The sequence below is a fragment of the Gallinula chloropus genome (genome assembly GCF_964237585.1).
Source record: "Gallinula chloropus genome assembly, chromosome: 1".
Taxonomy (NCBI): domain Eukaryota; kingdom Metazoa; phylum Chordata; class Aves; order Gruiformes; family Rallidae; genus Gallinula; species Gallinula chloropus.
The window spans coordinates 69,386,183-69,402,107 of record NC_140085.1 but is presented as its reverse complement, the minus strand read 5'-3'; the positions used below and the strand labels follow the sequence as shown (position 1 = coordinate 69,402,107).

General features: G+C 39.8%; 1 protein-coding gene across 1 annotated transcript in view; it reads right to left on the bottom strand.

Annotated features, from left to right (window-relative positions):
- LOC311189329 (potassium voltage-gated channel subfamily KQT member 1-like) overlaps window positions 1-7,788 on the bottom strand; it is a gene marked incomplete at both ends in the record, with an annotated part of 484,473 nt that extends 476,685 nt beyond the window's left edge. Inside the window, one exon of the mRNA XM_084260993.1 lies at window positions 7,406-7,788. Coding sequence (XP_084117119.1) covers window positions 7,406-7,788 — 383 coding nt within the window. The remainder of the gene's footprint in view (window positions 1-7,405) is intronic.
- Window positions 7,789-15,925: the final 8,137 nt, after the last annotated feature.

Below are 15,925 nucleotides of genomic sequence, written 5' to 3'. Positions count from 1 at the left end.
TTGGAGCACAGGAAGTTCCGCACCAACATGCAGAAGAACTTTTTCACAGTGAGGGTGACAGAGCCCTGGGACAGGCTGCCCAGGGGGGGTGTGGAATCTCCTTCTCTGGAGATATTCAAGACCTGTCTGGATGCCTACCTATGGAAACTTGCTTTGGCAGGGGAGTTGGACTAGATGATCTCTTGAGGTACCCTCCAGCCCCTACGATTCTGTGATTCTCTTTGTAGTGCTCACATTAATTAATGTTTTTCGAGTTTGGTATCAAAAAAAGGGAAACAAATGCATATAATGATGACGTAGAAATACATCCAGTAATAAGTTAATGTCAGATTGTGTACCGTGAAGACATCTGAAACACTTTTCTTCCTGAGTTTGATACCATATGGAGTCCACAAGTTATGAGCAGTTGTAATATTGGCATCAAGAAATGTCTTTTTCTGTATCTTTTTCTCTTACAGCTGTTTTCTGTAAGAACAGAGCCTTTTTCCACAAAAGTGTAACCAAATTCCCTCAATAGCACCATATCAACACCACACTAGAGGATTTGTTCTCACTGTAGAAACAAATGGCTGCACTACAGAAACAACAGTAGCCTGTTGGGGACATTAATGCACATTCATTGAACGGTCTATTACAAAACTGAGCTTCTAGAATAAGACGGATTGAATTTCTTGCATAAGTGATGGAAAAAGTCATCAATAATTTCAAAAAATGAAAATAGAACTTATGTAGCCTGTGGCTTTGTGCCTTGCGGTTAGGTTATTCTGTGCCTAAAGCGAAGTACACTCAGATCAAAGCTCTTCCTTAGGAAATTTTGTAACATCTCTCTCCTGAAAAGACTCTTTGGTACCAAACAACCTAATTGGTCACAAAGTGAAGTGTTTTCATCTTTGGGGTTATTAATTTCTGTCTCCTCTACCCAAATGCTTATTTTGAGAAACCGTGAAGAAAATTAGTATCTCTGACATGTCTCCATTCTCTGTCGATATTAGTTGAAGCTTGCCAACTGGCTCAGAAGTTTTTGGCAGAACCCTTTCAGACAGTTGCATTCAGACCATGTGGTTGTATAAACCACATTTCCTTAGGAAGAGAGGCTAAAAATTTATAGCGTCCCCATGTATTTTTAGAACAGATTGATCTTGGGACTTCAGTTAATAATTTTGCTTAATATTCGCCTTCATTAACTATTTAAGCTGTTCCACCGTATCATCCAGTTGAATGTGCAACCTCAAGCCATAAGAGGGATTTTTTACAAATTTAATAGTCCTTGACTTTCTTCCCTTTAATACTGCTCACCTTTTGGTACCTGAAGTTTATCTTCATTGACAAGACATCATCTTAGTACCCCTCTGTAGCTAATATCTACATGAAAAGTATCTCTAAATTGGAAAACTTGCCAGTTCAATTTATGCATAAAATATCCAAATAGCTAACTTATGCTGGCAAGAAACACCCTGAATCTAATAATAATTACCAGTCTTCACTTACCCTTATGAAAGTACATCATGTCCAGACCTAAGCTGTGACATCAAGGTCAAAAGCAGAATCTCAAAAGCAGTCATATGCTTATAATTACTCTGAATTTACAATCACATCATCAGAAAAAGCGAAGTATCTGCTTGCATTCTAGAGATAATTGTGGGAAGGAAAGAAATGGGAATTTGACAGTCTCTGAGATAAACAGTTATAAATAATGGGCTATAGGCTCCATTACAGATAAAAACAGAAGCAAGAGAACACTATGCTAAGTTACTTGGTATATATATTTAGTTTCATTAACTGAGAGCTGCTACACTCAAACAATGAAGAGATATGTAGGCAAGTGCTCCAGTCATTAAAAGGAACCACTAGACCCTTATATTTCTTTTAATGTTCTTTACATCAACAGAATTGCATGCCAAAAAAAAAAGGGGGGGTGGGGGGGAGGGGATACCAGCCAGAATGGGGTCTTCTAACTTCTTCAAGTGCAATAACAGAACAAGACTACAGCATTTTTTGCACGAAGTAAAAAAAAAAAAAAAAAAAAGAGAGAGAGAGAGAAAGCAAAGTTTGAAGAGAAACAATAACAGAAAATGGCAATTTTTAATTTGTCCTGATAATCTGAACTCTCTTTTTGTATTGCTTGCAGATATACAGACTTCTGTACATAGAATCTTTTCTAAAGGAAGAAATGCTTAGCTAGACAGCCACCATTTTATGAACTTGTTCTTGAACTACTGTACTTTCCTACCAAAGTTATAAGCTAGCAACATTATTGATACTGGTTTTGCAAGGAGCATGTACTTTCAAATTACTCATTGGTAATTCCTTTGAGGACTTCTTTTCAGCAAGCTGCCTGGAACAAGGGGGTGTGTGTGCCTCTCTATGAAGAAGCTGTGGGAGTCAGTATGAAGGACAAGAGGTGTAAGAAAGAAAACTTAAGGGATCTTCTTTTTGTATGCAAATGAGCCAACACCACAGTTCTCTGATGGCAATAATTGGAGCTCTCCTTCATCCCATTCTAGTCTTGACTAACTGTTCAGTACTGGTTCCAGCACCATCAGACCATTTTCTGACATGCTGCAACTGTCTCGCTGGGGTAGATTTCTGCTATTACAATGAGCTGACTTCTCTTAGGAGGGCTACAGTGAGTGCCAGACGCAGCAGGAGAAAGGTGGGGCCAGGAAAGAAGGGAAGGTGTGAGAGGGAACCTTACCCTTTGGGTATTGGTAAACCGTTACACTAGTTCTTGTGAAACCAGGAAGGGCATCCTCACACAGCCAGAGACAGACAGCACCCCTTAGGAGTGATTCAGAGGAATATCCATTATTCTCTGAGTCACCGTTTGGAGGAGTTGTTTCCCCATAAATCATAAGGGACTCTAGAGAACAGACTTTCTTGCCAGGCAAACTCTGCATCTGTGAGCTGTCTGCAGTCAAACCAGGTGGTCTGCAGTGCTTGCTGGATGATTTGCAGTGTTATTTTACAATTATTCCACACAATTTTATGTTAAATTTAACAGGCGATTATGATCCTCTAGGAGCACTATAAGAACAACAGTGGACGGTCTTTGAAGATGCTGAATGTTTACTACCAACCTGACAGACGACCATCCACTTTTTCCTGCTGGGCTATGTTTCTGCTGGCTTAGTAAGCTGAACTGGCTCAGTGATCCAAGGATATCCAAGGGCAAACAAGGCTGGCAGAAGCAAGCTGTGCCATTAAGGGAAGCACAACTGGAGGTGGTATGTTAGCAAAGGGCTGTTAGATCGGCTCACCCCATCCCACAGGATGCTATGAGATAAAAACATTGGTATAACTTTTAAAAGAGAACCAGGTATAACACTCAGTTAACAAGGGACCAAATCAGCACAAAAGTAACCTGTAACAGCTGCAAGTTCTCACTTAAACTTTCACAGTGATGCACGACCAAAAAGTGGCAAGCCTGAGAACACAATCTAAGAGTCCCTCTCATGGGCCTCCCTCTTGCCTTAGACTTGCCTCCCTTTTCAACCAGCCTGTGGTTTCTCTACTGACTGCCAGCAAACCTTCCAGCTGTGCTAACTCCTGCAGTGATGCTGACATCCGCTCACTAAGAACTGGACCGGGACCAACAGCTCCTTTTGTATCTCCCCACAGTCATTACTTCTTCACCATTGACTTGGATGAGATTCAAACCAGTTGCCTATGGGTGAAAGGTTCCTTCTCTCATCACAAATTCCATGCTCCCTCTTTCCCCTAGCTTCCAGATGTCATCTCCTAGCCCTTCTTCCTCCCAGTGACTCTCTCTGAACCTCTTGACCATTTTCAGCCGTCCAGTGTGCTCATTGTGCTTATCCAACCTTTTGATCTCCAAAAGCTGTTAGGTCTTGTTTCTTTGTACTTCCTGCTTGTCTGCTGCCCTTTGCTCTTGAGCTAACCTTTTCCTGTACTGCTTTTCCTCCAGTTTCAGCATCATAGCATCAGTCTCACTTTCTAGGACAATCCAATCTAGCTTTCTGTCTCTGTCCCAGGTTCTCCTCTGTCCCTGTTTCATCGAACTCAGCATAGCCATTTGTTCTGCTCCCTCACTTCTTAGTCGAAGTACTACTCGCTCTATTTCCCTCTAAGTGTCTGTTTTGTAATTAAAATTAAAAAAATAAATAGCTACTCAGACAACAGTAGCTGAAAAGAGCAGAATTAGCAGTGGCTTGATGTTCCAGAGAAATGGAAAAGACAGGACAAGAAAGTTGGACTGCAGTGAATAAAAACAACAGGGTGTATTTGAGGGGAAAAGGTAGTATGGATCTTTGCTTGTGAGAGAGCCGGTTAGCCCCAGTGCAAACTCAGGTTGTTTTTTTTTCCTTGGACCTGAGCCCTGCAGCTGTGCAGCACAGGGCTCCCCTGTGATGCCGGCACAGCCTTCAGCTGACACAAGATGGCCTCTGTCAGTCACACTCAGAACAAATTAACACAGGACAACAAGCACAAGTGAACATACTGTTCTCCTATTATCATCACTACTTGTGTGTGTGAGTGTACGTGGGTGCACACAGCGTGATCCTTCCCTTTCAAAACGCTTTGGTTGCGCTTCTGGTGACTTTACAAATACGGGAGAAAGGCCAGAGCACTCCCGCCCTCTACCTGTGGCAAAGGCGGCCTGCAGAGACTTGCAGTGTAACATTCCCCACCACAATTACATCCTAGCACTCAGAGCACAGGCACTGCATTCTGGTTTTGGTTTGTGACCGTTGTGTCACCTAGCGTCTAAACGGAGGTCAATAATCTTATTATGAGGAATACTGCACGGTTTCACCACTCCCCTCTCAGTTCACAGCATGTGATCACAGTATTTTAGTCCAATGAATGCAATATTCTAGACAATTCTTGTGCCATTCCAGTTGTAATTAAATATATATGTTTCAGAAACACAAACTCATCACACGAACAGGGCTTCACTTACAACTAAATGATGTGCCAAGTAACTTCATCACTGTACATAACTCAGCACCAATACATATTGTACTACTCAGAAGATAATATGTGAGGACTATGCCATGATATCTTGACATGTGAGTGTGATTTAGACAAGTGCATAGTTAAGTTCAGAAATCTAATTCAAGCAAGGCACACTCTTCTTTTTCTGGGCTGAGGACCATATGGCAAACAGCTGGATTCTAACATATATTAATACCCAATATCTTGAGCCACAAGAACTGGACAGTTAGGACCAATGTATTGTACTGCATGCCACAGCCATTTCACAAGGCCTCCCCTCTTTCTAACTTGTTCTCTATGCTGCTCTTGGGGATATCAGAAGTATTACACGGTACTTCCAGTGGAACTAAAAATTACTTAATTAGGAAGGTTTTTAGGAGTGGAGTGGAATCATTCTCAAACAAACCCAATCACCCCGTCAAACATTTTGTATTGAAATCACAATTTCAGCCAGGAATAACCACTAAAATAACACTAATTCCAGACATAGGAAAAAAATTTTCCCTTTTCTAACACATTATACAGTTCCTTAAGTTTACTTCCTTAAATGGGAAGTATCAGGCACAGCATAGATGTTAAACGAGGCAAGGTTATCTTGGTAATTTCAGAATGCAAGAGGAAAGTTACCCCCTGGAGCAACTGCAAGTTTGTACATAAGTTATGTGGTATCACAAAAGGATAATGAAGGGACATTGCACATCCAGCTGTCCCAGGCTATGCAAGTACCAGCTGCATATTGGAAGACTGGATTTGTATTGAAAATTGTCATCATCAAATAAATTCTACATAAATTACTCCAAAGACACAAATATAACATAAGAAGCTTACTTTAAAAATATTACAGCTCACTCATATTGAAATTAACTGTATTTTAGATCAGCACTTCATTGTTTTAACAATGTTTAATTATACTTAATGTCACATAGTATTTTCTTTCTAAAACAGTAACTTGTTATATAAATGAACACACCATGTAGTTATTGGGATGATCATTAGGACAAATATACTTGAAGACAAAATGCTGGCCAAAACTACGTTTAAAAATTTTGCTTTCAAGCAATCTCAAAGGAAAAGCTCTTAAGAGCTTTTAAATTAGGAACCCTTGTACTAGTAAAAAAATTAAAACTTTTCTGTTAGTATTACAATATTTTCTCAAATTTTTGTATTGCAGGTGTGTGTGTACATTTTTTTAAAATGCCCATTGTAAAAAACCAAGTAGATATTAAAGCCAGAGATAAAAGCAACCCATACGATGAAACAATACATCCTAACCTCAAAATGGGCTTAAATCATGACTATTTACATGCTTAAATCTACACAAGTTACATCTGTTTAGGCCTTAGAAATTACTATACACTATAAGCATAGTCCTTGAACAAGGCCTTATCCTTTAACATGGCAAAATTTCATGAATCCAAAAATCCTTAAAAAATAAAAAATCCAGATATGATTTTGAGGAATGGAAAGAAGCACCTATCAATAAGACCCTCTATTTTCTGCCAGGTAGAAGCATTATAATTAATTCTTACAATTATAGCATCTTTCTCTGGGCAGGGTTTGACTGCAGTATCTGGTAATAGTTTTTCCAAAATGCAGTCACAGGCCACAGAAAAGTTTGAGACAAACAAAATGATTTCAACACTCTGCAGATCTCCAGGACATATACTAATTGTATTATCAAAGAACTTTTGATTCAGTTTGCATTCACCATAGCCAGTTAAGTGTTCCTCTTGCCTCAGTGAGAGCACAACTGGACCCATTCTACAACTAAGATGACAAATTACAAATCTTTTAAGCAACATTCAAAATAGTAATGGAGGTGCTGCTAAAATTGACAGATACCATAAGCAGCTCAAGGAAAACAGTAGCAGGTGTACTAATATATTAACCACTGGTTTAAAGGGTAAATGGAAGCCTTTAATTTCCTCCTGGCGTGTACTACATATATGGCATAAAGAAAAACACGTTGCTAAATTTATACTTCTGCTTACAACTGTAAATTAATTCACATTACTAATGTTATGATTATATGTCTGTCCAACCAATTACTTGTTTTGGCACTTCTGCATGACAAAAATGTGGCATATCTGATCACAGCTGAACCTTCCACATCTCATGCTAAGAGCAGCATCTGAAGCTGGAACAATGCGAAGCAGCTAAGGCAGCAATAAAAACTGCCATGAACACGTAGGGCTTCCCCTCAGAAATATCAAATATACCATCTAAATCTTTGCAGATAAGCATCAGGTGAAGAATACAAAGCCCTCCTTTGGAAATGTTAATGAATATACCAGCTGACCCTTTAAGAAACTAGCTTTTCCATTCCTTTCAATGGGATTACTCATGCAACAGATTTTCAGCCTGGAAGCTCTAGTATTATGATTTCTGGTTAGTGAACAGCTTCAGATTTTTCTCACACCAAAGACTATGTGAAAATGAATGTACTTACACTGTAAAATGGTAGATAAAACACTTCCATCCACTGGGCCTCTCCAGGAAGTTGTAGACATCTCCCTGTGTGCTAGTTTTAGTTAAATAATGGCTATGGAAACACTCCGTTGTACAGGCCCTGGGGACTTGCCTTTCTGTCAAGGCTGCAGCCTTTGCTCCTTCCTCAGGCTTACTGGGAATTTCAGATTCATTATTCACCAGGGTTTCTGGATCCAGTGCCACAGAGGCATACTGCATATTGCCTAGGTTCCCCCTGACTTCCAGCAATGTTGCAGATTTCCTTTTTCCATTCAGACTTTCAAGCTCAGCAGCAGAGCCTTGAACCTGGCCACAGCGGTTATATATTGGGTGCTCAACAGTTTCTCCGCTATCGCAGGACATTCTGTAACAACACACAGGTATTGCTAACCCTGATCAATATTTAAAATCATAAACAAGGTATTGTGTGTCCTCTCTGCTCTGGCTGTTCTTCAGCAGCTGATAAGATGACTTTCTGCTGTTATCATGGAGCTTCTGTGCCACAAGTGTGAGCTGTCACCCTGTCACCTGCTGTCACTCACAGCCTCTGAAATTAAATCAGAAAAACACATTAGACAATGACACATGCTAGACACCAGAAGTAACAGGAGGCTGTGAAAGGAAAGGGGTTAAGACTTTTTAAGGAATAATGAAAATGACAATTCAAAGTTACATTTGTTAAGGAAGCCTAAAACTATTAAAATAGTGCAACAGTAGTACAGCAGCAGAGATGTCTTGAGAGCTTATTTTTTAAAAACTGAGCTGTTCTTGAAGTTTCCTGATTAGAGGTGGAACTGTGCAAGTTTCCTGGAGTTTATAAACTTGCTGATGCCAGAAACACACCAGATTGAGGTCCTGAACTTCATCACTTAATACCTCAAGGGATCTTATATAGAAGTTGAATGTTACAGAAATATTTTAAGACTTGAATAAGTTATTTCAGTCACTTCATGGGATCTGCATTTGCAGTCCACAATACTCAGGAACAATTTTCCTCAATCATAGAAAAGGAGGATGCCATGAGTGATAACTGTCACTCAAGGCCAACAGCGTTACAAAGGAAAAGTTCAATGACTCCTGCCCTGACTCTTAATTTGCTTCAAGCCATTCAATGTACTGCTAACTTTGCCAGAGAAAACAGAATAGCAAACAATGCTCTTAGAGATCAATATATATTTCATGGGGCAGACTTAAATTACTGCTAATACCCAGATACTTAGCAGCAATATTAATCATTTTGTGAGACTGAGAGGAGCTCTTTCCCAAGTGTCATTTTTTGTACTGTCTCATTTCTTACACACGCTACCAGGAAAAGCCTCCTTATTTAAAATGCTTAGCTAAAATGAAAACATTATGAAAGTATGAGAACATGGGAAGTATCACAAGAGGTGAGTTTTAACTTCCAAGTATTGCTGAAATTAATGTCAAAATTATGCCTGTAATGTCATCCTGTAACATACTTGCCTAGGAGCTGCTCCTAACTGCTCCTCTGTCAGAAGAGAGTCACAGCCACATTGAGTTACTTCAGCCTCAACAGAGTACAGTAACTTAGAGAATTTCAGCCCTTTTCTCCTCTTTCTAAATAAAGCCCTTTTCTCCTCTTTCTAAATAAAGCAGCCTTTTTTGTTTTGGTGTATTTTAAATATCCTCCTATGTAGTGGATAAACTACCATTGTACCTCTAAACAGCCTCCTGAAAGTTACTCCACATGCAGAAGTGGACTCGTTACAATGTGCTCATTTCCTAAGGCTGGCCATGGTAAGGTGGACTGATGCATTTCTCCAATAGTCCTATAGCAGATAGAGAAATACTTTCCTTCATTAGTTCTCTTAAAACTGAAAAGCTGTACGGACCAAGCAGTAAAGTTTAAACTCAAACCCTTCATGTATCTACAACAAGAACATAAGAAACACCTGAGAAGTACATTCCCTCCATAGCATTCGTTCTAGCTGAGGCTACCCCGACAAGTCCTTGTAGCAAAGGCTGGCTACCCAGCAGCTGCAAACAGAGCTACCTGGAACACATTTGCCAGCCTGCTTAATCAAAACAGTGGATCCCATACAGTTAGGCACACAGAAAAAAAAGCTGAAAACAGCTGGTAGACAATACCTACTTTCTCTTGTTGTATGTCCTTCTACTCCTTTTCTTTGCTGCTCCCTCAGTTTCATACAGCAGACTCCCCGGAGAGATGCAGGGAGAGAAGCTACTGCCTGACTCTGCCCCCAGCTGATCAAGACCCACAATGAGTGAGGTCCCTCCCTTTTCATCTGCCTTATACGGCTGCCCTTGGAAAAGACAGAGAAAGAACTGAGGAGCAGTTTAGACAGTTGTTCAGAGAGCAGTTACTTCTGTTTCTTCCTGTTGCCAAAACCAGCAATCGTATGCAACTGCTTAATTTTGGTGAGGATCACTCTCCTTTCCTCCCCAGTCCTTTTCTTATCTGTGAACACTTAATTGAAAAGGGTTAAGAGTGGCATTTCCTCACTGCACAGCTTGTAAAGAACTGAATTAGGTGCTGCTTCTAGCTAACCCGAGACTCTACACCAGCCTTTCATACTGTGTAACTCTAAACAGGCAGCTTAATTGTTTATTTTTTCCATCAAAGTTTTGGCAAAACCGTAAGTGGCACTTCATTATGTTACATTAAGTAATGGGAGATTGGTGTCCTCTGTCATTGCTTTCTGCACTATGACTTATTTTTATTTGTTAATATGGAAGGAAGAGAAACCCAAACATAACTAATCCAGCGTCAAACCCCTCATTTTATTGTTGAGCTTTCTAGCCATTACGGAGAAAGTGAATACCGCTATTTCTCTCCTCCCTTTTGCAACAGAAAACAGACTGTTACACGAAACACCAGCGTTTTGAATGTGACCTGCTTCCCGCTTTTCCACAATCATGTGGCTGAGAATAAAACAGGGGTCATACTCTCATTGTTTGTTCTGGCAGTGGGGGAGCACTGCCATCGTATGCATCCTTCATCTTCTATCAGAATTGCTCATGGGGCTGAGACTTCTCATCCCTGGCAATAATTATCTCAGAAAGTTTATTTCTTGGTTTCCAAGTTATATTTCCATACTACTGAAAAAAAAAAAAAGTGGCATTAGTTCCTTTCTTCTTTTGAGTAATATCATCTGATCAGTCTTACATTTTTACTTCTCTAAAAAACATGCCCTCCAGAACATTTTCCCTAGATGCTATGTGACTCTCAGTTTGCACTGTGCACAGAACTGAATACAGCATTCCAGACAGTACAGTAACTGAGCCACTGAGGAGGACTAATACCTGACTGGAGCTATAGAAAACTTTCTCTGGGTTTTTGCTTGTGCTTCTTCCTTGAACTTCTTTTCTGCATCAATTAATACCTTCTCTGCTGTATTAACTTCTCCAGACAACAGTTTCCTAAATGCAAAAATTACTGTAGGTTCTCACCTTTGTCATCTCCTGAATATAATTATTCAATTTCTAAATAAGTAGCTAAGTATGTGGGGGGGGGGGAAAGCATTAAAAAAAACCCCAAAGCAACCATTATCTCAGATATTTTAAGGTTTAAAATCTGTTGTCTGAGGGAAAAGTGCTTTACTGCAAACACAGAAACACAATATAATAGGGGCAGGTCTGAAACCTTTGTAGATCTGACACCTATTTCTTGATCAAGTAAAAGATAGTGATTTAGTGTTAGGATTTTATTAAACCTGACTGTGGAAGACATTAACTCATTCCTTCATCTCTTACTCCCCAAATGTAATATATCACATTTTTAGGTCAAACTCTTAACAGGCAACAGACACCTAACTTATGACTTATGTGAAATGGAAATGCATGATTTTGGTAGTGTCAAACCGCTGAAGCAACGTTATATGCACATGTAACACCCTGCAACTGCATACATGCAAAAGCACAGCTCTTATGGCTGGGCTCACTTCTCATCTCATGTTTAATCTTGATGTGCCTGACACAAGCCATGTGCTCAAGGCGCATCTACCCCACACTGACAACACCAAATCTAGCACTAGGCACGGTGAGCATGATAATAACCAAAAAGCCAGAATGGGGAGACACAGGGAAATGTCTGACTTGACAGACTTGAACCCTTTTTTCACAAGGAGACACTTTTCAGACTACCCTAAAGAGAAACCAAACCTGTATTCAATTGGTATCACCATCTCTGCCTCCTCTAAGGGTTATATTTCAGAAGAAAAGTGTTAAATCAATCATGTAAGAAACCTAAATAAATAATATGGAACCCAAATGATGTAAAAGATTTTAAATGGTAAGTAACGGATGAGATTTGAGAAATATTCCTGCACTCCTCTGTTCATTTCAAATTCCATTATCAGGACCTAAGCTTTCTGCTCGCAGTGCTCTTAATCATCCACTTTGGGTTTCTGATTTCCATTTCCAGAAGTGGGTTTCTAGAAGTGAGACACTGTCAAGTGCAGTTCTGGTTTAGTTATATATATATTTATATATATATTCATTTTAGCAGTTATCATATTGGGGCACAAATTTACGTTGCATGGCTTGAACTGGTTGTGCCCAGGCTGCCTGTAGGGGCAAAATGCTAAGCCTTGCATTCTGCTTGAGCTTCCCAGCCTGGTGAGCCAATGGCCCTAGAACTGACTGGAAACCAAAGGTTAATGTGGGTAATTAGGGATCTTGGGATGGGGTGTAGGCTTGAGCTCCAAGTTCACGTTACAGTACACTTTTAATTTTTACACTGCAGGTTGAAAATAGGAGTAATAGCTTTCTTGTAAATATGTTAAGGAGCTCAGTTGTCTGTAGAGCGTTTTGCAGTCCATGTAATGTCCACCATGAACAGCACTACTCTTCTTTCCAAGGACATGCTAAAGATAATTTAAGATTGTTACAACTTGTGTACTATGCTATTGGAAGGATGGCATAAAAAACACTGTGATACTGGGTTCCCATTCACTCCCAACAGCTCTTCAAATAAAACATATTATAGCACTTTAATACATGTGGGAAGAGCTGAAATCCTAAATTGCCTTTTATGCATGTTGGCATTACTTAATTTTTTTAGCATTAATATAGATAGTCTGCAAGGCTGACTGCTTGACCTGGAGTGGTACCTAGTAATTCTGTAAATCTCTTATGTCCGTGATGGAATTGCTCTAAGAAATTGAAATTGATTCCCTCAGTTATGTTGGGGTTTTTTTGTCTACATCCAAATTGAAAATAAAATGTGTTACTGGACAGAAAATGTAAGTTCTTCCAGGAACACCTGAAGTTTGTAAGACCTGTGCTGTGAAAAATATGTCAGTTTCCTACAAAATAAGGTAGACCTTATACTTTAAAACATAGTTGTTATACTGACTCTAATTAAAGTCTATTCACATAGTGGATATATTTATTAATGAAGTAATTCAAGGATCATTATAAGGGGAACTAGTAGCAAGTTCCAGATCACCAAACCCATCCTTTTAGTTTTTTGAAATTTCATCAAAATCACAAGCATATGGACTGAAGTTTTCTTTTGGAAGACTGACAAATTCTAGTTCTGACTGTTTGGTTGAATAGCTTTTCAGCAACCTTTGCCCATCAAGACAGGAAAAACAGCTAGCTCTTAAAATAAAAACTGCTGTCAGCAGACATACAGCAATCTCAAACTGAAACCAACTGTATGATACTTCTCCCTCTGTTTCATTCATCTTTTCTGTTAGCCTCACCATTCATTCACCCTGCCCAGACAAACTCTGCTATTCTGCACAATGGAAAGGGAAAGGAGTGCTGAATGCAGCTGAATGAATTACAAAAACGTAATTAATTTTTCCATGCTGAAGCACTGGACAACCTGGCCAAAATGCAAACCACAGGAAAAGAAGAGGAGGGTATCAGTGTAAAGAGTGCCTTCATTTGAAAGATGCAGTTTTCAAACTGGAAATAATATGAGCGCTGTATAAAGCCAATGGTATGGCCCACAGATGCAGCACATGTGCTTGTCCTCAGCCTGTAGGGATGACAAGAGGGGGGAAAACGCAAAATTTTGGATATTGAAATAAGACTCTGATTAATTGCCTTTCGGGGCATGCTTCTGCATTCAGCACCCTGGAGAGTGCAAAGAGAGCCCGCCCAGCGAGCCCCCCCCTCCCCTCTCCAGCCCCCAATCTGAACAGTACAGCTGACCAGGACTTATGGAAGAGGTAACCTTAAGTACGCTCAACTCCCACAGAAACATACAAAACATGTGATGTGCACAAGAGCTCCTAGATCACACCCCCAAACACTAAATAGCTCACAAGCAAGCAAGGTGCACGTTTGGGGTTAAATAAAATTAAATTCCTATGTTCAAAATGGTTCTTCATATAAGGTTGTTTTGGAAAATGTGACAGCACCTGCCCTAACGTTTCTGAGCTCCTGTCCTTATTTGTACTTCCTCTCAGATCAGTCATTTACATCATTAAAGAGGTATGGGCTAGTGTGTCCTTATACAAGGTGAGCACATCTGTGGGGATGCAAAATGTCACTATGGCAAGCAACTCTGACACAAAGAAATGTGCATGTCAGCAAGGTGCAAGGACAGCATGGGACAGCACAGGTTGCAGCACTGTGAGCAAAGGAGAACGGTGCACCCAAATGCTGACCCTATAGAAAGCTTAAATGTTTTGTGTGATTTATTTCCAAACATTTGTAAATATTAAACACTGAAACAGCAGTTCTGAAAACTTGTCCTTTACATGGGTGCTATCTGATGCTTGTTCGGGGCCATGTGTGAAAGCATCACTTTGTTAGAGAGGTCAGGCAGGAAGCAGACAGGAGCCATTCAGATCAGGTGAGACCCACCCCACCCCCACCCCCCCCCCCCCCCCCCACACACACACTGTATCAGGTTGTATCAGTGTTTGCCACCTCTCCCCACAACATGCCATAACAGGCAGATGCCCCTTCTACCTAGCTTTCAACCAAGTTTAGCAACATCTATTAGCCTTTATGTATTAATTACCCTTACAGCAGCATATTATTTCTAAGCAAGATTTGACATTCCTTATCACAGGAAAGAAGGAACATGCTGGTGGGATTTAACATATCCATCATTTGCTCTCACACAGATTTTCTCTCATTTTTTTGAGTTCTACTGGCTCAACAGTGGTTACCCCTTAATAAATGGTCACTTATTTTTTCTACTTCTCTCTCAGCAAGGGTATCATGGGTTCAGCTAAACTTTCTTTGATTGAAAAAATTCAGATAAGCAAACTACTTGTGTGGCTTATCTATCATTCTACAGTCTTCCAGGATAAATTAAACTTTTTCCATGAAGAACATGTATTTTGTACCTTAGTTTGTTAGCTCAGTAACCTGCTGCTATCTAACAGCTCCATCTCCCACTATGCAGGGGGGGAGGGCTATAAAAGCCAGAGAATCAGGGGGAAAAGTTGACAAAGCAGTATATTTTCCTCTGTAGAAGGCATTCAGTTCTGTGACTTATGCACCATAGTTCAGCTAAGTTTCAAGTTTACTACTTTATTAGACAGATGCTGTGCTAATGCCACTGTGAGCTGTTTGTGCTATGGGAGTGTATGCCACTCATCGGCAAAGACCAGTGAGTGACCTGTTTGGGTAATAGTTGTGCAGTAATGACAATGCTGGGCCAAGCAAAATGAGATCTGGTATTCAAGAGCTCATGAGCTCCACAGCAGAAAGGAAATAACTCCAGGGTATCATAGCTTCAGGCATGATGGTTCTTGACTTCACTGGGCATAGGAATAATCACACACTGTGATAAAACAAATGTGATAAAGTACACAACCTTGTTAATGATACTGTCACTTCAGTAGGGTTTTGGAAAGAGAGCAATTGAGATGTTGAGAATAAAGAGAAGCTTATCATGAAAGTGCACTTGCTAACTTGGCATTATATGCTGACTAAGAAAATTTTGTTTACTGAAAGGCAGCTTGATAAGGTCCTGATCCTGTTTGTTTCTTCAGGCATTACTGTAAATCAAGCAATAACTATAATGCATTCCAAGAAAGTTAATTTTTTTTACATTGCTGAAGCCAAATTCTGCTGATCTCATGGTATTCTACACGGACAATAGAGAACAGCTTGGCATGGAGTTTAAAGCATGCTTGGTATTTAAGTTTTGTGTTCTTTACTAGGTAACCAGAACTAATTATAATAATAGTATACCTTCATGGAAACCCATAGTATTTTTAATACCTGGATAAGTAAGAATAAAAAAAAAAAGCAAGCAACTGTGGGAACTGAAGTAAACTGCTACCACACTGGAGAAACTATCTGTTGATATGCTTATGCTGCATAAAAGGAAGGCAAAATTACTGCTTGAATTATCATACCTATTCTAACTGATGAAGAGGTATCAGATAGCAGTCATGGAGAGCCTTCAAATAATAAGAGACAATATAAATTCTTCTACAGTGAACTTCAACTGTTACTTGATTCCTATCTTCAATTATATTAAGTGTCCTAGCATTGTTTTATTGGGTTTGTTTAAATCATTAGTGATGCACTGTAGGAGAAG